Source organism: Brachionichthys hirsutus, unplaced genomic scaffold (assembly GCF_040956055.1).
Source record: "Brachionichthys hirsutus isolate HB-005 unplaced genomic scaffold, CSIRO-AGI_Bhir_v1 contig_726, whole genome shotgun sequence".
Classification (NCBI taxonomy): Eukaryota; Metazoa; Chordata; class Actinopteri; order Lophiiformes; family Brachionichthyidae; genus Brachionichthys; species Brachionichthys hirsutus.
Window position 1 is genome coordinate 3922 of NW_027180709.1, and position 24075 is coordinate 27996.

Consider the following 24075-nt stretch of genomic DNA (forward strand, 5'->3'; position numbering starts at 1 on the left):
TCAAAAAATATTTTTTTATTTTAACAAATAGAGATGTTTTTTTTAAGTGAATATACCGTATAACATTTTGGAATGAAACTCCTGCGCTGGTCTACAGTGTGCTCTACAAGTTACAGAGAAGAATGAAGTCCAGTGTAAAAAATAAATCTACCATTTTGTACACAGCAGAAGGATTTATCCCTGCTCTTTATACTGTATGTCAAAACCACAACGCTGCTTTTAACATGTGGTGTTTGAGCAGCGTCCACGTGCAGAGGCTTCTCCCTCGGACGCCACCTCTGAGCTACAGACGTATCTTATGTTGCGGATACAGGAAACCATACAGGCACAAACTATCCTCTCATCAAGAACCACCTCATGCATTCACTGCAGTCATGTTGAAAGACAACTTCTCAAACCCTAAAGGTTAACAGCACCACATCTTCATACACAGTGAGAAGCAGCAGAACATGGGGAAGACAGTTAGAATATGTTGCAGTTACCTCTTACAGGATGCCTGCAACAATAAGGTAATAAGATTATGTCAGACATTCATCACATTTATAGGAAAACAAAACAAAACCTGCAACTGTTTCTAGCTGCAAATCATTCAAACAACACACAGATGGGCCTTGAATAGATCCTGATTTTGACTAAGTATCAGTGTACTGTACTCTATTTCAGCCACGTGCAACATCCGCCAAGGACGTCACGTTCTAGCCAATGTCTGTTTGATAGTATTATCCGAAGACGTCACAACATCCCAGGACAAGGATCCATCTTTTTGATTTATGTGATTGTTACTTGGACATAACTTTCCTTTCACAAACGCTTCAGTTTCTTTTAAGAACATGCTAACGTGCCATTTCTGATCCATCTCAAAGGAAGCCTCTGGTGTAAGAGTTCTGTAAGGACAGCAGCACTTGTGAGTGCAGAGTGAAGGGCATGAGGTCAGGATGTCCGCTGAGGCGTTTCAATTTCAACCAAACATGTTTTTATATATATTTAAAGCAGTCTGCATTCATGAAACCTTACCACAAATAGAATTCAGGTATGGAGACTAATTCGCTATAATTTTGAGAATCATTAGAGATGGTGGACAAAGAGTTTGTCTTTAGTTATTGTGGGCACTGAGTCTGGATATGGTCAACCTGGTTTTCATGTTTTTGGTGACAAATCCAATGGGTTGCAGGGCAGCCATTAATTCCTGATAATTGACACCTCCTAAGTGGTTCCAGAGAATCTGTTCACCTTTCCTCATTCACGCACTGGCGGCAGACCCGTTGACATCGAAAGTCAATGGCACACCGACACACGGCCCCTCTGTCACATACTTCATGACATCATCATCTTGCATGGCTTATCGTTTCAAATTCTTGATGTTTCTTGTTGTTAGAAATGGCATCAGTTATTTTGACTGTCAACAATACAGTGTGATTGCATGTGAAGCATTAGTCAAACCCTCAAAGCAAAGATTGGATTTTGGTTTTGGTTTCTTTAGTTTCAAAGTTTAAACATATGAATAAATGTTGCTGGTCTTTTCTAAATGGATGATTTAGACATTATCGCCAACATTGAGAAGGTGTAAAAACTGAAGGCAAGGAGATGACAAAGTATTTTACTTTAAATACATGTTACTAGAATTTTACAGAAAACCCTTAAGATTTTCTAAATGTCTTTAAGAAAAAAATCACGTGAATTTAAGCCCTTTGATAGCAAAAATATTTTCAAAAAACCAACAACTCTGCAAATTGAACTTGAAAAGGAGCCAGTGACCATAAGTCATGTGACAATGATACAATGTGGTTGTTTTGTCCTCTCAGAAAACTATTGAAATTCTGGAGGGATTTCTAAGGGAAACAAATCCTACAAGATTGTAGCATCATCATGTGATTTTTATTTCATCACGTGATGAATATTTATCCTCTGATTTCTGTCTTGGAAAAAACAAAGCAAGTACCTGGGTAGAAAAAGTGTTGAACAATTAAATTAAAAAAAAATCTATTTTGATGAATGTATCCCCCCCGAACAACACATGTACATAAATACTGATAGGTCCACTTTAGAACTCCCTATTTAAATACTGCTCCCTTTGAAAATGTCACACAAAAGAAAACACTTCATCTTTTGCATCAAACACAACGCAAAGACATGAATAATAGACTCACAGGATCTCGATGCAAGAAGAAGGGACAGGGCAGTTCACCTTGAAGTCATGCATTGATGCATTGCACCTTAAACACTATAATACAGCAATTATTAACACAACATGTGTTGACGATGTCCAGCCACACATCCATCGTAGGGAGTGCTTGTCTCTGTCCATTCACATTAAAGGCAGCAGCAGCTCAGACACAGTAAAAAGCAATGCAGTGAAAGGAAACCTGCAGAAATATGGTGGAAGGATATTGTCTTCTACTTAGAGTGCTCTTTGCCCATGGGTCAAAAACCTTTTCCTGTCCAGTATATGAAGTACCTGAAATCAGATGAATCATCAGCAGACTGTCGCTCAGTCTTTCTGAGGCTGCGGTGGATCTGGATTTAGGTGGAGGATTACAGGTCGTGTGTTCTCTCCAACCTTTACAGAGATACATCTGCTTGATGCGAGGCTGTGAGGCGCAGCTGCAGGCCTCAGATCAGCCTCTCCTCCGGGGGCACTTTGAGGACACTGCCCATCTCCAGTCTGGCACCAGCCACCTCCTGTGAGCTGGGGCTGTATGTGCCCTCCGACTGACGCTTTTTCCGCGCTGTCATGATGAGGAAAAACACCGCCAGGATGGCCAGTAATACACACAGGGTGATCATGGGAATGGTCACGGCTAGCCAGGGGACTCGCTCCCGATGCTCCTCTTTCTGCAAGAGTCCAGAAGGATTGCACGCATTACGGGTAACACTTTTTGATTTTAGCAAAATTATTCTTCAAATTAATTTAATAATCAAAATGATCAAGCAAGACATGAAGAAAAAATCTACACGTGTAGAATCTCAAATCTAAGGGGTCTGAGGGAGACCCTAAGTCTAACCTATATTTAACCCATCCAGTTGTCTCTAATTATTATTATCAACTCTCAGTGGAAAGTTCTGTTTGTCACTTACGTTGCTTTCACACAGTGTGCCTCTGAATCCGGGCACACACTCACACTGGAAATGGTCGAGTCTGTCCAGACAGGTGGCGCCATTGAGACAAGGGTTGGACTCACAATCGTCTACTTCTGTCTCGCACCTGGAACGTCAGCAGGGTTTCTGACAGTGCAACAACCCAAGCACAAACACACAAACTTGCACACACACACCCAGGCGTGTGTCGAGGAAGGTGCTGCTCTCACCTGGAGCCAGTGTACCCGAGTTTGCAGGAGCAGTTGCCTCCAGAGTCTCCTCCTATACAAACGCCTCCATTAAGACAGTCTGTGTTTGCGACACATGCCACTGGAGGAAAACGCCATCTGTTTGAAACGCATGGTCAGTCCACTGTCACAAAGGCGTTCAAAAGAAAACAGTGTCACCCCCCCAGAAGACAAACAAAATAACTGCACGGTTGCCTCGGCAAGGTGTGATTTCCATTTAACTTTCATGGCGGCGCCACTAAAGAAACGCGTCTCTTTTTGTGTGATAATTGAGTGCAAGGAATTGATTAGTTATTGCAAATAGCAGCAGGCTGATCGGGACCAGTACAATCGTGCATGATGGAGCCGAGTGTGGGTTTGTAGCACAGCTTCACCTCCTGCGACTGCCAAGGTGAAAATGCATGGAGAAAATGGACTGCAGAGGTAAAAACGCCATTGCAGCGGTACATTTAACGATGACATTGATGGAGGTCACCAGCTGAACGAAGTCAGTCCGCTAATGTAGTTGTAAGATACGAGTCTTAACACTGTTCAGACGATCATGTCGGCCTCACTATTGTTGTCTATGCCCGGTTTTACGATAATATGCACCACTGTTACCGGGAACCGGCGCTCCATTCGCAGAGGCCGACTGACCAGCAGGTAGTGCTAGTGCCACGGCCGTAATGGCGAGCGGGTGCGCCCTGACCATCCGTAGCGATATGGTTAAAATAAGGAGCGGCTATGCACCTTTAGTTTCTTTGTTTTTTCATTCATTGTGAGCTTTGGCCAGCAAGGACTGGCTGCTGGCCAAAGACGGTGATTCCTGGCATAAGATAGATATGCATAATATTATTGAATTCATGAATTAATTTTGATTAAATTAACTCCAAAATGTGGATGTGTGTGTCACACGCAGTACAAGTCAACTACCAAAACCGAATACAAGCGCTAGTTAGCATGTGCCAAGGTTTTCGGTCCATTCTTCTGCATTATCCAAATATCTCTGATGCACACGTTCATCCTTCACACAACACACAACGGACACAGCCTGGGAGACAGGCTGCATCTCGTTTTCTAGGCCGAGATTCTCGGCTCCGCTTCCACGCCGCTCACGAGCATTCTCATCTAACCGGCTCAACAAATGTGCTGTGGAGAATCATGGAACTGCGAACTCACTGGCAGCGCTTGCCGAGGTAGCCGTGGGGACATAAACATGTGTGGACGGCCTTCAGTTCCACACAGGTTCCTCCATTGGTGCAGCTGAACTCCAGGCAGTTGTCCACCTCCTCCTGGCAGTCTTTCCCTGCGTAGCCGGGCTCACAGCTACACTGGTACTCTGCCAGCACGTCTACACAGGCGCCATGGACACAGGGGTTTGAAGAACACTCATCTATCTCCGTCTCGCACAGCTCACCCGCCCACCCTGCATTGCAGCTGCAGTTGAACTCATTAAACTGGTCTTGACACACACCCTGATTGAGGCACGGTTGGGAATCGCACACTGGTGCACCTCGACATCCAATGATTGGCTCGTTCCCACCAAGTCTGGAGAACTGACTGACCTGTGGGGCTGCTGGTCCATCTACGAGTGGCAGGTAGACGCCGCTCACTCTTACCTCCCCTATACATCCACTGTATTCCTCAGCCAACCAGAGTTTGGAGTCATTGAGAAAGTTGAGGTTGCCTCCAATGCCAAAGCTGCTGCCAACTCTGTGCCCATCCACAGCGAGAGTCCAGCGAGACACTAGCTGCGTGGGCTCGACCATAGACAGCTGGATATGATGCCATGTCCCATCTGCAATGCTATTGTCACTTGTGAAGGCGAGCAGCTCTGCACTAACGCCACTGTCCAGTTTGACCAGCAGGGAGGAGTTGAGCAGACCCAGGCAAAAGATTTCAGCTCCGCTGGCGGCCCGCAACAAGATCCCGTTCGTTTCTCGTGTCCGTATGTCCATAGTGATGTTGGTCACAGGGTGGCGCAGGGAGCCGTTAGCGACGTACTGGAGGGCGTTATCCTGAAAAACTGCATCGGTTATACCTGTGGGAAGTGAAAGTTAGTAAAGTGGAAGAGGAACTTTCTGCAACCTCAGTCTAAGATGAATATTTGGGCTTCCAGCCATCCCAGTCTGTTGGATGAGTGTTGAAACCTTTTCGAACCCTAAGCAGAAGTCACGTTGCTTCAGATTCAACGTTCAAGGATTACCTTGACCTGGACGAATGAGAATGTACAACAACAAAGAATTATCTGGTGCAGTTTTAGATCTTAAGCCATCAATAATTAACTGGGCGGGGGCGGGGGGGGCGCTGATCAGCTGAGCTGTCTCTGAATTAATCCCTGTAAAGTTCAGCAAAGTAAATTTTGGTTTATCAACTTCCTGTATCTTTGGGCTGCTCAAACACGAACACCTTCAGTTCTAAATATCTTATAGGTTGTATGTATGATATTTTATAGAAATACATCTCAGCATGTTTGTGTTCATGAATAAAATGTATTTGTGTAAACATTTCACATTTCATTATGATAGACCAGCGTGTCCCTGTTTTTATTTGACATGATTTTTGTAATAATCGTACAAATTAGAAAAGCACTCAGAGCGCAGACGTCTGCCGAGCAGCTCATTCCCCTCCTACGTAATTGGATTTACACCGTCCTCATGGTGATCTGGATCAGCACCAAAAGGTTCTAAATAGTTTTGCTCATATTTATTTGCTCCATCGACTGCAATGTGAACAAAACTTTTAAAGGGCTCCATAATCCAGGATCTCTTCTGTATCACCACCAAAATGTAATCATCTGTTCCTGGTACCATTCCCAACATTTCCTGAAAATGTTTTTTGAGTTATCTTGCGAACAGACAACCAAACAGACAACCCCCCCCACCCCGGCGGCGGCAATGATGTGAATCGAGAAGGCTACGAATCTCCGTTTATGGACAAATCATTAGAATCTGTGCCAAGGGATTGACAGTGCTTACACTCATAACCGTCCTGCAGGTCCACGCAGCGCACGCCGTCCAAACAAGGGCTGTCGACGCACCACAAGCGAGTCTTGCACAGCCGCCCCGAGAAATTAATGGGACAGTCACAGGTGAAGTCATTCCAGGTGACCTGACACTGTCCTCCGTTGAAACAGGGCTCATCCTGTTAACAGACAAGCACAGGTGGGTGGATCAGGTGATCGCTTGTAAACTCGCTTGCCTGATGGTCAAAGAGGTTAAAGGAGCAGAGGATTAAGCAACAAGGTGCAACTCAAGCTGGCTTTATAGCTGTAGCAAGGCTGAGAGACTGGAGGGCCCACGAAGGACGCCTCACTGACATCAGTCAGAACTAACATCGCATTGATTAAACTGTTCACGCCGTTACGTGGAGTAAACGGTGAATCGCTACTAAATGCACTCGTTGACCAGAGTCACTGAATCCATGAAACCTTTTCTCAGTCAAAATCCGTCACCTGCTAAAAATGAAAGTAATGCAGCACGTTATAAAATATGAACACACTGCGTTCAAAACAGTTAAAGTGATCCCTGACTGTTTTGACAAACACAATGTACTTCTACTACGTATATACATAGACAAAAATATATAATTATGTCTTCTAAGATATAAAATTGGGTTTGTTTGGAGGCTGCCAATGTTGTTTACGTCGCAAGGCATTCTGTGTGTGACGTTAGCTAGCAGCGATCTATAAGATAAGCAGTGATCTGTTAGCAGCGATCTGCTCCTCCGTTCAGCCTTTACAGTCTGAACCACAGCGTCTGTGCAGAGTTTGCATGTTCTCCCCGTGTCTGCGTGGGGTTCTCTCCGGGATCTCCAGCTCCCCCCCCCCCCCCCCTCCAAAAACATGCAAATTAGGTGAATTGGTTACACCAAATTGTCTATAGGTGTGAGTCTCATTGTGCGTGGATGTTTTTTGTGTGGCTTCAGCAGACCTGTGACCCGCAAGGTGGATGAATGGTTGTAGACAAGATGATTGCATTCGTCTTGTCGACTAGGAAATGGATGGACGGATGGAATTTCTGGTCAAAGTGGTGGTCCTGCAGCAGCCGGTACCACGTAGCGACTATTTACCTTGCATGTGTCATCACTGTGACATCCCAGCACGACGTTCTCCTCGGCGGTTGCCTGGTAAACTTTGACACCCTCTGGATGATCCTCAGTGGTCAGATGCTTGTGGTCCAGCCGAATGTCCTGCAGGCAGCCCTTGAAGTGTCCTCCCCAGGCATTCATGCTCTTGCCTGCAGGGAGGCCTCCGACATGAGCCACATCCCCTTCTTCTATGCTCACGTTCCCTAAGGAACGGTGATTCCCTGCTTTGGGAAAGACCACATTGCCGTAGCGCACCTTTACCGTCACCAGATTGCTGTTGCCATCGGTGACAAACTTGGCTTCGGAGAGCAGTGTGGTGTGGGGGCTGTAAATGGCGACTGTGCCCTCCTTCAGATAGATTGTCAGGTAAGGCTTTCCTCCTCGCCGGAGCTGCAGGAGCAGCCCGTTATGCTTGAGGGAGCGGATCGAGAAGGAGATGGTGAAGTTGACTCCATGCGTTTCTGAGATGTTGAAGGCAGCATGGCTGGTGCTGTTCTCATGGCCAAAGGTCCAAGATGGATACTCTGTGTGTGTGTGGGGGCGGGGGGGGGGGGGGGGGGGGCACAGAAAAGGACAGAGAAATGTTGAGCAAAAAATTTAACTAATCAGAATATTAGCATAAAGAAGAAATCCTCGATCCACCGCTTTATAAGAGTCATGATCAAAACGGAATGTTCATCTTGAATTTGTTTCCCTGACCTTTGCACCAGTCTTCCAGACTAATCTAATGGAAACTTTTGTGTAATCCTATATTTCTGTGTTAATCACACAGATTTTCACCTGGCTGGCAAAAGCTGCTTTGGGAAATTCCTAATGTTACTGGGGTACTTTTCAAGTATATGGTGTAGTATCCATGGTAACCACACAAAATGTCTGCAGGGCTTTAACTCATCCAGTGCCATTGACGTCTAAAGACGTTTTTTGAAACCCAAACATTCACTGCCAAGCCTGACTTTTATACCTGCCTCTCTTCAATGGTCAATAACGCTGGAATGTAAAATGGCAGGGAGACACTTTGTTTTCCTGGTGAAGAAGAAGAAACTTTAATCTGTCAGGCGGTCGATTCGGGATTTGCGTAGTCATAGTACAGAATATTCTGTGGGGCTTGGAAAATTGGGCAAAATTAGCAAAAACTGGGGCACTCAGCATATAGCTGAGCTGAAAATGGCTGGCACTCAATGAGTTAACCACACCCTTAATTAACATGCCCACAACTACAGGTTGTGTTTATTTAGAACAGTCGAGGACTAAGCCATTCACTGGACTCCAGCACAATCCTGCGCAGCGTAATCCCCCTCACCTCGCTCACAGAGCTCCCCGTAGTATGGTCGACGACACGTACAGCTGGCACGAACCCACATGTCCACGCACTCGCCACGGCCCGTGCACGGCTCGTCCTGGCACCAGTCTTTTTTGCTGCATCCCATTTCCAAGCCATTGTTCTCCTCTCTGAGGAGGTCCTGGGGCAGAAGCAGCTTATGGTCAACCGTAAGGTCCTCCATGCAGCCAATGTAGCCCCGCCTGCTATTTGTGTTGGCCAAATATTCCTCCGGTGCCCCTCCAACATAAAGCTGATGGAAGGAGCTGGGCTGCAGGAAGACGAGATGGTTGTGGGCCTCGTCCTTCACTTGGCATCCTTCCTCACAGGAAGGCCCTTTTAGAACAAGCGCCAGCCTCTCGTCCATGGTCACAGCGACCTGGCGCCATTCCCCGTCATTGACTGGGCCGGGGTAAATCACCTGCAGCGCTCGCCCTGACTTCACCCTGGCCTGAAGTGAGCCTTCGAGGAGCTCCAAGGAGAAGAAGGAGTCCAGCGTGCCCCAGTAAAACAGCAGCATGTCTGGCAAAGTGCTCCGGAACCTGAGCTGCACCTGGAGCCCCGGGTCAGTGTCTCGCCTGGTCCCGTTTTTAACAGGGAGGTGCATGCGGACATATCCTCCTGAGTGGAATGCAAAGGTGGTGGAGGTGTTGCAGCGATCACCGCTCCAACCATCCGCACACCGGCAAGCGTAGCTGTGCTCGCCATCATCAGCCAGTAAGGGGAGGCAGCCGCCGCCATTGTGACACTGGTGCTGTTGGCAGCCAATCAAGCGGACGCTGCAGTCCCGGCCCCCCCAGGGCTCGCGACCGGGCTCTGGCACCGGACACTGGCAGCTGTAGGAGTTGGCAGCATCTTTGCACGTGGCACCATTCTGGCAGGGATTGCTGTCACACTCGTCGACGTCCACCTCGCAGTTAATGCCTGTACGGGAAGACAAGCATCTTTACTTACTTACCGAAGGCGATTTGGTCGTGTGCGTTTGCACTGTGTGTATGTGCATGCATAATGACAAAAGAATAACGATTGAAGCATGATTTCATCTAATGATTAATCACAAGTCTGACTAATCATCACAAAAGAAGGAGCTAAGTGGAGATGTGTTAAGTGTACAGATTAATTCCGGTTTGTTCGGGGTAAATCTTCGGTATTCATTTCAGGGGAGGAAACAAATGATCAGGGAAATCGCCAATCATTTCTCAAGTAGAGGAGGATTTGATCATCATGCATCTCATCCCCACGGTTAAACGTTGCACCAGTCCATCCTGGTTTCAGCTCACCGAGCCTCAGTCAGCACTTCAATCAGCGTACATTCAGACAGTCCTTCCAAATGCTCCACACCCGAGGACCCTTACCGCTGTCCGTCGTTTCCCAGCCGGGACGCCACCTTCACACACAAGCACACAACTCCCATTGTTGTTCACAAACAAGCACAAAACTCCCGTCGTTAAAATGTACCTGTCGACCACCAGGACCCCCAGCAGCAACACAGCAGCACCATCAACCTGCTTCCCCCCATGATCCCGTGGATCCACAGCCAACACACTCCTTGCAGGGCTGGATGACCAAGGAAACACAACCAGCCCCCCCCCCCCACCTCTCTCTCCCTTAAGCTTACAGAGCAGAAAGGCCTCCTCCACTTCGTACCAGGCAGACGGGCCGGACTGATTACAAGGCAGACCTGCCCAACACTTGGTTCCCTCCCCGATCCCTCCCTTCCTCCTCCCACACCTCCCTTCCTCCTCTCACACCTCCCTTCCTCCTCTCACACCTCCCTTGCTCCTCTCCTCGATGCAGCCCAGCCCTTGTAAAGCAATGATGCACCAGATGGTTCCTGTCCGCGTTCGACAAGGACAATGTGGTGCTGCAAGTGTCCTTTCTGCTCCATGCTCCAACCTGTGGAAGAATAACAGCAGGAGGTGCAAGAATGAACCTGCAGGAGGTGCTGCTGGCTTAAAAATGGCTTGCCCTGGATCAGCCCAAACCGTATTACGTTCTATCAAATGTACTGTTGTTTATATTCATTGTTTACTTGATATTACTACAGTTGAGTAAATATGAATCTGTTACAAATTCTGATCAATTCACCCCTAACAACATCAACATTTCACATATAACTCTTTATCAATCTGGAGACAAACATCTCGGACCAAAGCCAAAGTTTAGAGTCTTGACTAAAGTGTTTCTTGGAACCCTGCAGGGTGGGCGATCCGGCTCTGAAGCCCAGCGGCATCGCCTTGCTGGTGGTAACTTCACCGGACGTGTGGATTGAGCCTGTAATAATAATCAAGGTGTATTATTTGTTGTTCACCTGCTGCTGGTGACGTGAAATGAAAACCACGATGTGAACAGATTATATGAGACCAACCTAAAATTAACCCTGAAATATCCGGCATCCGTGGAAAAACTCGGTCAGGAATCTAACCATTCATCGAACGGACTGCACTCCAGCTGCTGCTGCATGCGATGCATGAAGAATCGAATGCTGGTCATGTGGAAAAAGGACCTTGTTTTCCTCGAGATGCTGGACATTCCGTTTTGTCCTTCATTAGGAATATTTAGGCCCCTAAGCAGCTTTGCAGTAATCTCCCCATCAACTGATAAAATGCTTGGGAGACCCCCCGTTTAAAGCCTAAGTTGGACGACTGACATATGGCGCCCTTTACGGACTGGTCCATACCATATGCCTGCTCCCCCCTCCCGGGCGCAAATGCCGTTTAGCCTCTCATTTTGTGGAAGAGAGCTTTCGGCTGCTTTACTGACGTCTTAGTCCAGATTGTGCATTTCAAGATCAGTTCTGGGTGCGGTTCCTCCTGTTTCGAGGGATCCAGTGACATGTTTCGTCTAATGAGAACTGAATCCCTTTGCTGCCCAACAGAAAGAGAAAGATTAACCTTAAAGTTTAAGGTTTGGCCTCGGGAATTTGGACCCCTGTTATCTCTCTAGCCTCCGACTGAGGGCGTTTGGTTCACGTCACTGAGACCCGGTTGTTTTACACTGAAATAAGAGAAAGGGTTAGGGTTAGCATTGTTGTTCAATTTAAATACTATATTACCGCAGTAATTAATGATCTGCTCGAATAAGTTGTTGTTGGAGATAAGAGGGTTTTGTTTTTTGTTTTTCGCTTGGCACATTTGTTAGCATCAGCTACACAGGCTTTGACTCCCCATTTACAAATCCCAAAAGGAGTAACAGTGAAGTATGAGAAAGTAAAGTGAATGAATCTACGTAGCCACAGCATCCAATCACCATGGTAGCGAAAATGAAAGGGAAGCCGACAAACAGCCAACGAAACCGTGTGGCTGTTTGTCCTCACTAAGTCAATGTGACAGACCAGAAACCATCGGCCTCATGTTGACGTCTGTCGTTTGTGTGGCTGAAGAGTAACAGACAGGACACAGAACCGTGGGGAACCTCTGGAGGAGGAGCGGCACCGCCTGGTTAGTAGATAAGAGGAGCAGATAAGAGGTGTCACTACCTGTGAATCCATCTGGACACACACATTGATAAGCGTCGACCAGATCCTGGCAGCTTCCTCCGTGCTGACAGGGCGCAGACTCGCACTCGTTCACATCGACTGAACAGTCGTGTCCTGCAAATGCAGAGGTTCACATCTAAGTCCTTGTGGCGCCGTGCAACATGAAAGAGGCAGCAGAGCAACGTGCACAACTTACCAGTAAACCCTGGCAGGCAGCGGCAGATGAAACCAGCGGCATCTCCGTAGCTGAAGCTGGCCTGGCTGAGTTCAGGGAGCATCCCATAGTTCAGGGTGTCTGAGCGCTGGAAACACTCACCGCTGTTGGCACAGGGCCCTTCCTCACACTCATTTATGTCCACCTGACAGTCCTCTCCTTCATAGCCTGCACACACACACACACACACCTCAAGTTGATTATATAACATTATATATTTTATGTGGCTGTCAGGATTGTGCTGCAAATCGATGAACACAACACGAGAGAACATCTGCATTTAAAGACAAGACTGAAGGATGCCACTGAAATTATCTATTCATGGAGAAAGATGGTTCCAGTCTAGAGATAAAACAAAGAAAATCTAGTAAAGATCATTTGAAACAAATAATTGGTGCACTCTTTTACAACTAAGATTTTAAATCATGGCTAGTACAGAACTGTCTGCGATGTGTATTACAATTGCTAGTAATTAGCCAAAATGGGGAAAAAATCCGATAATGCATATGATGATCTCTTTAGTGCTGTTGTACTAAAACAGCCCAGATCTTTAGAGATATTTAAATCTACAATGCTTATAAGGTTCTTTCAGGACAAACACATCTGCACGATCAGTTTCATTTATTTATCAGCCCGAGGACACATTTAAGTGAAACCTACATTTTGTTCCATCTCTAGAATTGTTCAAACTGTGATTAAAATTTATTTTAAGTTTCAGACTAAAAACAAGTCAGTTTAGGATTTAGGTGATTTTATGGTGCAGCAGGCGTTGGGTTGGTTGTTAGACTGGTTTTACCTGGCCAACAGAGACACTGGTACTGGTTCCTCCCCTCCAAGCACGAGGCTCCATGCTGGCAAGGGTCAGAAGCACATTCAAGAATGTCCTCTTCACAGTTTTCACCCAGGAAGCCTGTCCCGTTGCAGCCACACTCGTAGCTGGAAATGAGCACAGACCCAAATCAGCAACATCGATGCAGCGGATACGTTTTTTAGGATTGATGTTTTAAAATGATTGGTGTGTCCAAACACTGAACGAGAAAATAATACATGTTCTGATACCAAAATATTGAAATCATTCAATAACATTCCAACTGTGTTCGTGCACGTGTACATGCATGCGTGTACGTGTTTTCGTATGTGTGGTCCCACCTGTTGACTCTGTCTATGCACTCGCCATCGTTCAGACAGGGCATGCTGGCACATTCGTCGATGTTCACCTCACAGTCTCGGCCTTGGAAGCCGGCCGTGCACTCACACGTGTATGCAGCGACATGATCTTCACAGGTGGCATCATTCTGGCAAGGGTGAACCTCGCACTCGTCGATCTCTACCTCGCAGTTAAATCCTGCGTGAGACAGAGCAGGGACAACTGAGTGAGGGTGGCAACACCTACTTATCTAATCACCGCATGCACAGGTACCGCACAACAGCTGTGCAGCTGCAGGAGCGTTGCTGCAAATGGAAAACCGCACGGCAGGTGAATGATCCAGCAACGCCAGGAACACACGTTTCAGACTGAGACTTGACCTTGGGTCCCTCTCTGAGGACGTGTCCGGGCTGCACCATCAAGTCTATCAGCCAACTATGGAACGAGGTTCCTCAATGTGTGGCTGATAAACAACCGATTAAAACAATAGAGAACAAATCATTATCTTCATCTGGGGAGAAAAAAAACAGGAATACGATGAATAAAGTTAAGAAAATATGTTTAAAGATATTTTAAAGGAACAATAGGGCTGCACTCTGATTTCGGAAGAGGAGGATCTGCACCAAATGTGCAATATTCTTTTGGATGAACTTCTAAAACTGTCAGAGATGCATCAGAATTGAGACCCTTCTAAATTCTTACAACAACTACAAGTAGTTGCAGTTTTGTTGCCCTTGTCTATGACCTGGCGGCGCCTTGCCTGGTGTGAATGCTACCACATGCATGAACGTCTGTGTGAATGCCTGACTGCTGGCCGGCAATGAAAAGTGCTTTGGGTGGTCCATCAGCCTAAAAAGGTGTCATTGCACACACTCATACACACTAACCCCTTAAATAAGCCTGACTTTTTCTTCAGTGTTGATTCATGAGAATCAAGACTCACTGAGTTTCATTGAAATGTGTTTCTGAGGAGTCAACAAATAAGGAAAGTATAATTTCCATGGTGAAGGTAATTATCACAGACATTGTCATCTTTGTGCTAATGTGCAACTATGTCATAAGTTCATTGCTGTTTTATTTGCTTTTTCTTTTCTTTTTTTACCCTGAAATCAAAAGATTTCCAACAGAATCAATGAACAGCAACACATCAAATCTCAGCACATGAACGCAGTGTCTTACCTTTAAAGCCCGGCGCGCAGTCACAGCTGTAGTGATCCACCTTATCCAAACACATGCCGTTGTTCTGGCAGGGTTGGGAGGCGCATTCGTTGATGTTCAAGTCACAGTGGTAGCCTTGAAACCCGGGAACACAGTAGCACTGATAGGAGCTAACCCCGTCTTTGCAGATGGCCCCATTCTGACAGGGCTCGGACTGACATTCGTCAATGTTCACATCACAGTTTGTTCCCTGGTACCCAGCATCACACTGGCATCGGTATCCAGTGTCCGGGATGTCCAAGCATGTGCCACCATTGTGGCACGGTTCTTCTGCACAAGTGGTTACATTATCCCGGCAATCCTGTCCTCCCAATCCAAGTGGGCAGTGGCAGGAATACCCGTTGATTCCATCGGCACAATGGGAGTGGACGCCTTCACAGGGGTTGCTCTGACATTCGTCCACATCCTGGGTGCAGTTGAGTCCAGTGAAGCCGTCTGTGCAGTGGCAGGTGAACCGGTCCGTCCCAGGATCGCTGGTGCAGTTTGTGCACGGTGCCGTGATACAGGCGTCGTACAGCTCATCGCAGTTTTTGCCCGTGTACCACACCGGTCCTTTCGGGCACACACACACATAGTCGTCCAGATGCTCCAGACATTTAGCGCCATTGTCGCATGGCGATGATAAACACTTGACGGCTGCAGCTGTGCACAGGAGGCCTGGAAAACAAAGCAAATTCAACGATGCAGTAAGGAGCACAAGAACATTTCTGAAGAGAGGAACAATAATAATTTACCACTGAACTGATAAAGAGAAAAAAACGTTTCAATTCAATTCGTTTTTATTTCTATGGCACCAGATCACAACAGAAAGTTATCTCAAGGCACTTTACAGGTGTAGCAGAGAAATACAGAACCCAACTTATCTCACAAGAGCAAGAACTTTGATGATGGAGGCAAGGAAAAACTTCCCGTTAACAGGCAGAAACCTTGAACAGAACCTAACACTCATAGTGAACGGCCGTCTGTCTGGATCGGCTGGTTTGGGGAAGAAAGACAGAGAGACAATGACATAGAGGGAGAAACAAAGACAGGTCGGAGGAGAGTCAAAAACAAAGAGAGGAAGAGAGTGATAGAGAGATTGAGAAAACAGGAGCAGACAAACAAAAACATAATGTATTTAAACTCTACAACATATAAGCTGCAGATCAAACCACTGACTAAAGAGCTGCTTTATCAATCTATAAATGCTAATGCTAGCAATAAGGAAATCACCGTTATGATGATGTGTCTGGACCCTCTTGCAGCCGATCACCTTCTCCGCAGCACGTACAATGCGCTGCAGTCTGTGTCTGTCCCTGGTGGTGGCGCCAGCGTACCACACGGTGATGGAGGAGGTGAGGACGGACTCAACAATGGAGGTGAAGAACTGCACCAACATCTGGTGCAGAGGTTGGTGCAGTTCTAAACACATTCATAAGCATGCTAAACCAAGGCGGCTTCCAGTACCTTTGGTGCACCTGTCTCCATCTGGACTTTGAGTCACAGCGGATGGTGCAAGAAGGTGCTCATGGAAAAAACAAATGCAATGTTCCTGTCTATTTGCATTAAAGAAATGTGTTTTATTTATTGCTTTTGTCTTCTAGCTGTAAACTGGGTCAAACAGACTTAGATATAAAGACATCATGAAACGTGGTACAGTACTAAGAACTGTGGACCTACAGTACACGCAGGCGGTACTAACACAAGTACAGTACTCTGAAAATGCACAATGAGATGACTTTCAGCCAACACAAGCAGGCTAGTGTATGAATGATGATGCCACTTTGAGAGAAGTGATTGATTAGTATGTTGTGGTTTTATTTCATTTGAGCTTTTATATCTGACATAAACTGGTCTGGATTATTGGATTGAGCAGATTATTCCTTAGCACACGATATCAATATTGATTTGAGCAGTTAATTATTAACAACGCTGATCTATCCAACCTCCTTGGAAAACACAAATGCTTGATAGTTATTGAGGAGAAAGTTAACAAGCAACTTTATCAACTTTGCAAAAGCGTTGCAGCAACTTCTAAATCACTTGTGCCTTCTTTTCACTTTGAGATTAAATGCATTTCACAAACACAAAAAGAGTCAATAATGCAGGATCTGATCAGTGAGACTCACTCTAAGGGAGTTGTGAACCGTGAAAGGGAGGCCAGCTCATTTCCTCCCACCGATCTTCTACTCAGAATGGTGATACAACCTTCTGGAGCAGAGAGCGAGGGCCGTCTCATTCTTCACTCCTCCATCTCGTCCCAATCAACCCCTCATACATTCCAGAGAGCTGATAGCAGCCCCTCCTACACCCACTACCCCCACCCCACCCCACGCCATAGATCATGGTTACTGCCAGACAGAGCTGATCCTGGCGCTGGCTGGTACCGGCATTTTAGAACATTAACACTACCCAGACTGCTAGCAGGTGAAAGGACAGTGGGATTACACCCCAGATGCTATCAACCCCCCCCCCCGAAGGGGGTTTGTTGGAACACTGAAACACTCCTCTGACTAGATGTAGTGTTGCTGTTTCATTCCTCTGTGACGTCTGCATGTTTTAAGAAGGCTCTCTGCAGGTTCCAAAAAAAATGTAATGAAAGCTGATTTTACTCCAAGACACGATCAGTTTTTATTTTTTTAATCAATGGACTGCACTTATATCACACCTCCTACACCTGCCCAAAGTGTTTTACAAGTAGGCCTCACATTCACCCATTCACACGCTCACTCACAGTGCAGTGGGCAGTTGCTGCCATGCAAGGCACCTTAACCCACTGGGAGAGTGGGGATTCAACCCGCTGACCTATTGCTCTGCCAGCTGAGCCACTGTGACTCCCGCTGGCACTACATCCTTATCTTGATGCAAACCCAAAGCCGGCATAGTGGTTGTTGTTTACATTTAATTTAACTGTTGGACTTGCATGAAATATTTTGGATTGTCCCTGTGGAAAGAAAAATAGTTATTTCATCTTCTTTCATTTCTGAAGACGCACTTTAAAACCTCCTGTTATGGAATGTTTTCATCGTTCGAAATATTATACGTATAAAATGTTGACCAAAACTTGCAAATATTCTTAAACGTCCCATATTATGAAAAACTCAATTTTTTTCTGCACAGCTGTTCTGGTGGTTTTGGGTCATTGCCAGCCCAAAACCAGCTAAATAAACCATCCAGTCAATCCTGTCTAGTTTGTGTAGTTCTGTAATTAACTACAGTAACGGGACTTGCTATAGGTGAGCGGTGGGATACACCCCGGACGCGTCGCCAACGCATCGCGGGGCCACACAACTTAAATCTGACTGATCAAGAAGGAATTACTGAACGATTAGCTCACTACATTTCAGTTCATTTGAGACTTGATCATTAGGCTTATTTATCACCACCGTGAATTAACACCTGCCGCTATTGACTTATGACAACCGAGGTTACATGAGGAAAGTCATGTGACATCAACCATTGCTACGTGCTCAGTCCAGAAGGTGTGCATGCCATAGTTCCCATAGCATTCACAAGGATGTGCTGGATCTGAGAAGAAGCTGCAGCCTGCAGGGCTTTAATCACACAGGCAGCTTGATTGGCTCAGTCAAACGTCCCGGAGCAAGAACCGGGTGAAAAGCATAAACGAAGAGGGCGATGAGAATGTTTACAGCGTTTTCAGGATGCAGAGAATCTTTGTCTGGCTTCAGGGTGAAATGTGGCTGCCGGTGCAAAAGGCTTAGGGAGGGGGCATAGAAGACGCCTGAAAGCAGCAACATGAAGCTGGAGGTCTGGCTGCTGGGCAAAGGAATGGTGTTCAGCATCGATGAATCACAGCAAAGTGACTTGCGGGCAGGTCGGACTCAGAGGACTCTCATTGGATCGCCGGGTTCTGCTTTGTGCTCCTCAACAGGTGGCAGCACAAAGCTGATGCCGGCGCTGGTTCCGCTTCACACAGAACAATACCAGCTCCTTTCCTGAGTCATCACCGTTACACAGCAAAGCCTGCCGGCCTGTCTGCTGAACGGGCTGCTGCTCAGACTCAATCTGGGCGGGGCCGGGGGCAACCTGCTCGTCCAATCAACGACGAAAGGTGAGAGATTGTAGGTAACAATGACCTGCAGCGTGTATTTTAGTACCGAGTCACGAGTGAACGTTAAAAAGTGAACGTTGAAGGTTTACGTCTTTTTCTTTTTAGTTTCATCATGAAATCTGAGAATGAGCTCGTCTCCACGAGGAGCTTCGCTCCTCGGACTCACGGCCCGGTTGAATCGCCGCGGCAACATCCTGCTCCATGTTTAGCTTTAAAATGCTAAGCTTCGTGCTTTGTCAAGTTTTCTTTACAGCACATTCTGTATATCCCTGATGTCGTCATTATCCCATGTACTCTTTGTGTTGTATGTGTGTTGTGTTTGTGATGTATTTTTGTTGTGTTTGTGTTGTATTTGTGTTCGTGTAGTATTTGTTTGTGTTCGTGTTGTATTCTTGTTGTGTTTGTGTTGTGTTGTATTTTTGTTGTTTGTGTTGTGTTGTATTTTTTTGTATTTCTGTTTTATTTGTGTTCGTGTTGTATTTTTGTTGTTTGTGTTGTATTTTTGTTGGGTTCGTGTTGTATTTTTGTTGTTTGTGTTGTATTTTTGTTGGGTTCGTGTTGTATTTTTGTTGTTTGTGTTGTATTTTTGTTGGGTTTGTGTTGTATTTTTGTTGTATTTGTGTTGTGTTCAGCTTCTGTCGTTTTCTTCAAAACTTGAACAATTCGGCGCGCCCAGCGTCTTGCATGCTTCTTAGTAATCCGTCCCTCCATTGAAAGCCAAGACAAAAAGCCAGTGCAGCTGGACGCTCAACCATCACCATGGCGACCCTCAACCATTCCACCAGCAGCCAATCAGCGCCTCTGGTCTGTCGCCATTTAAACGAGCTTCAGACACTTCACACAAATGAAGGGTGCGGGAAAATTAGGTCAGCGGGGTTTTGTAAGATACTGGGGTCAACTAAGAGCACCCCCCCCCCCCCCCCACACACACACACACACACATTCTACAAAGGAAAATTCATTAAAAAAGGCTTCTTTCTTCATAAATGATCAATCATTTCACAGTATAAAAAAAATTACAAGTATGTTCGGCTGACAAAACTAAAATAAGCCACAGCAGACGACAGGGAAATGTTACTGGAAGTTTACCAAACACTAATGGCTGTGAGCGGTGCGCAGGAGCACGGCGAGAACGACTTGGACGGTACTTTATGCAGTAATTATACCTTTCAGGTACTCGTATTAGTTCTGCCTGTGGAAGGCTTTAAGTTCTTGATAGCATCCTTCTGGTTGAGGATTGTACACATCATTGATGTACTCCGCTCTTACTGGCGTGTCCCATCACTTACGGACACCCCGGTCACGTTGATCGATAAGTTAATGCTTCATCTCCATCGTCATCATCGTCTTTTCTTCTTCCTGCCATCCTTATCACTCGCTTTCTTTGGACCCATCACTTATTATAACGAATATTCACAGATACAGCGAAAGTCGCTGAACGAGCGAGCGCGCTCGGCGCGCTCGGCCACCTAGCGTCAGCATCTGGAATTGTGCTCGCATCTCAAATGGCTCGTATCTCGGAACGCTCGCTTGCCGAGGTATTACTGTGTGTGACTTTGCAGGAAGCTGCATGGAAATCACCAGTAAGTTGTGAAACAGTGCAGATCTATTCTATAAATGTCTATCTATCGTCTACTTCTGCAGAGGCTCGGAACACAGCTCAGACGTTAGCAGAATGGACTGCAGCTGCAGCGGTGGGTGAATGCGATCACGTCCCCTTCATTGATGAGAAGCGTTATTAACTGTTTGTAATAGCTGTATAATAATGCGTTGCTGTTTGTGCCACGGCAGCGACGTGCACACGCGGAGCCTTACCTAGTTTGAACATCATCAAAGTGATGATCAGTGTTTTCTGATGCCTGGACCAAACTCTTCCGTACTCCATGGTAACTGCAGACGCTCCCAGTCAGTGCAACACAATGCTGTCAGACGGCAGGCTGTCCACGCCGCTCCATCTGGCTGGTGCAGGCTAGCTGCTGAGGGGGGGGCGCCGGCCCCTCCATGCCTGACCACCGGGACTCTGGCTCTGACTGAGTGTGTGCTCTCTGGAGAGAGAGAGAAACTGGGGAGCAGGCTGGGCTGGAGTGAAGCAATAAGTAATCACCCCGGCAAAGAATGAGTGGAGGGCGGCGTGGGGCGGAGCTCGGGATGGGACGCCACCACTGTCTCTCTTAGAGCATCTCTCTCTCTCTCTCTCTCTCTCTCTCTCTCTGTAATAGCCTATAGACTCTCTGCTCCCTGCCATTGTCTTGTGACTTTGCTTGTCACGCTGTCGTCGCGTGATGAAAGCTTGAACTCACTTTGCTTCTACCAATTTGCTCTTCTTCCAGCAGATCGGTTCCCTCCTGCACCCCCTACCGTTTTCAAAATGTCAGATACTTACCAGCTCGGATGAGTGCATTTGCAAATAATACAGTCACGAGGCCATATTCTCACGTTGGCGCAACCAAGATCAAATGTCCCTTTGTCATTTCCATTAAACGCCCGCCCTTGTACTGTCAGTAAATTTAAAGAAAGAATTGAAACCAGAGTGGCAAGGTGGCAGAGTGGTTGGCGCTGTCGCCTCAAAGCAAGAAGGTGCTGGGTTTGATTCCCATCTATGCGGAGTTTCGATGTTCTCCCGGGTTCCCCGGGTTCCTCCCGCCTCCTAAGTCATGGAAGTTAGGAGAATTGTTTCCTCCAAATTGACCGTAGCGTGCGAGTCTGTGCGTGAATGTTTGTCTGTCGCTGTGCGGCTCCGGGATGCCCGGATCATGCACTGGCGACACGTCCGAGGTGTGCCCTGCCTCTCGCCCATAGCAAGTTGGGACAGGCTCCAAGCAACACCCGTGGCTGGAAAAGCGGAAGGAAATGAACGAATGAAAACCAGAGTAAATGAGTTTTTACTCAGGCAGGTTAGAATTAGTTTTCTCTCACTGATCTGGGAGCAGCTGGAGAAACACTTCAATCTGCATGAAAAACACGACACTATTGGACTAATCATAAAGAAATCAATTACTGTCAAGAGGACGGTTAAGGACAGAAATCTGTCCATTGCATCGTCCTAGTAAATACAGTTGATACACACTTGTGGTACTATTTGTTTCATGTTCAGGTTTCAGACATTCGAAAATCTCGCTTGATGTTTTCGTTAATGCTTGTATAAATGCTAAGCTAATGTCATCAAGGCAGTGCCAAAAGCCCCCCCATCCGGGTGTTGGATGGGGGGGCGTCTCCTCGGGTTGCACATGCTGTATAACAAATATGAGAGATATTTCAGGACAAAATGTTCCATATTCTTGACCTAACGACCCAATACATGGCTGAAACAACATCATCAAGATTAGGCCTGACAACTTTTATGTGCTTTATGTGACAAATTAAACTGGAGTCCAGTCTGAGTGCAATCCAGGATTATTATCTGTGCAGGATTTGGATAAATGGATTGCTGCTCCCCATCCCCCTTAATTCCCACCCCCCACATATGGTAGCAGAGGTGGAGGGAGCTTATCCAGCACCTATCTGTGGCAGAAGAATGCCTAACTCACCCCGACTCCCACATGTCACCCCCCCATCTGCAGTGGCTTAGGACAAGACCACAAAAAAAGGTTTCATTAAGCACTGAAGGGAAGGGAAGGGGCGTGAAGGAGAGACCGGCTTCTTCACTTCAGCGCCTTCAACAAGCGACAGTCAAATGTGTAAAATAGCGAGCGCCTCGCATTCCTCAGTGCTTCATTAAAGCTGCAACACAAGCGCAGAACAAACAGCGGCAGCGGCCTCTCGGGCACGGCTGCCTCATCCCGCTCAAGAAAAGGGACGAGCAGAAGTTTTCTGTATCTTTGTATGATTTACAGAATATACAAAAGTTCACAGAAAACAAAATTCCTGTAGAATTTGGGGAATCTCGAGTTTTTTTTGTTGTCATTCATATTTAATAAAATCATTCAGAAGCCATCTCCTGGTAGGTTTTCAGCTCTGCTCAGCTATTTGAAATGATGTTATTTTTACTGTCAGGATTTTAATATTTCTACAGATTTCATTGTTTCTGCAGCTAAAAAATTATATTTTTTATTTTTTAATTTAATAATAATAATAATAATAATGCTTGATTTTATATAGCGCTTTTCTAGACACCCAAAGACGCATTATTCATTCACACCATACTTGTTGGTGGTGAGCTACTAGCCACAGCTGCCCTGGGGCAGACTGACAGGAGCGAGGCTGCCAATTTGCGCCATCGGCCCTCCTGACCACCACCAACATTCACTCTCTCACAACATTCACACAGGCAATGTGGGTGAAGTGTCTTGCCCGAGGACACAACGACAGTGGACACACATGCCGGAGCCGGGAATCGAACCGCCAACCTCTCGATCATAGGTCGACCACCTGCGCCACCGTCACAGACAATACGGATTGGGTGTGTCCGTGGGTGTGTCCGTGTGGGCGTGTATGAGGTTTGAAAGGTGCGCACTCACCTGGGACACGGAGCTAGGGGAGAGTCAGTTGGGTAGCCGTAATTTTTGTTGACTGTTTTTACACGCTTTTACACGCATTTTGTACGCTTTATCTTTATTTTATGGTTTATTTTCATCAATCCATTATTCATCCATGCAAGATATTTTTCTGATTTTGTTCATCGCCAGTACCGCCGTACTTGGGCCTCAAATAAATAATGCACTGTCCTCCGGCCGCGTGTCTGCAGTAATCTGGATGAAGGGCCTCGAGGGCCCCACGGCCTCCGCTCAGCCAGGGCTGGGGATGTGGGCTGAAATGCTCAAGTAATGAAAGAGATTTGAACAAAGTCGGGAGAGCTCAACGTCAACATCCTGCAGTGATATTTGAAAGGTAAATATAACTGTGAAACATTGCCTTCCTTTTAGCCTCTGAGATTGCGTCTGTCTGTCGGCTTAGCCGATAATAGGAATTCACAGCAGGGGAGCAGAGGACAGACCAGACGTTGTTTTGTTGTTCGGGGCTTTTTTATCTTATTATGGACCTCTGACTGACCGGATGTGTGTCTGAGCATTTGGTTAAACGTGCTCAGATACCTGCGTACTGTCACCTGTCCTCATTTGTACCTCAAACCCAACCGTAACCCAAAACTCAGAACCATCTCTTCATGCAGGTGTGGATTCTCTCTCTCTCTCTCTCGTTCAATGGGATCACATTAATCGACCCCCATTCCCTAGTAAAGACCTTTTGACTTCTATTGACGAGATAAATAATGTCCCAGCATCAGATAAGGATAATTATCTTGGTCAACAAACCTCCATACT

General features: G+C 46.4%; 1 protein-coding gene across 1 annotated transcript; it reads right to left on the reverse strand.

Moving 5' to 3' along the window:
- Positions 1-2610: 2610 nt before the first annotated feature.
- Positions 2611-20702, reverse strand: LOC137916494 (protein crumbs homolog 1-like). The gene is made up of 13 exons (XM_068759494.1): positions 20633-20702; positions 14728-15423; positions 13551-13746; positions 13198-13337; positions 12384-12569; positions 12188-12301; positions 8692-9633; positions 7374-7915; positions 6281-6446; positions 4482-5343; positions 3306-3422; positions 3076-3202; positions 2611-2832 (listed from the first exon to the last, which is right to left on the reverse strand). Exons 1-13 carry the CDS (start codon positions 20700-20702, stop codon positions 2611-2613), a joined length of 4380 nt encoding a protein of 1459 aa, XP_068615595.1.
- Between the last annotated feature and the right edge of the window lie 3373 nt (positions 20703-24075).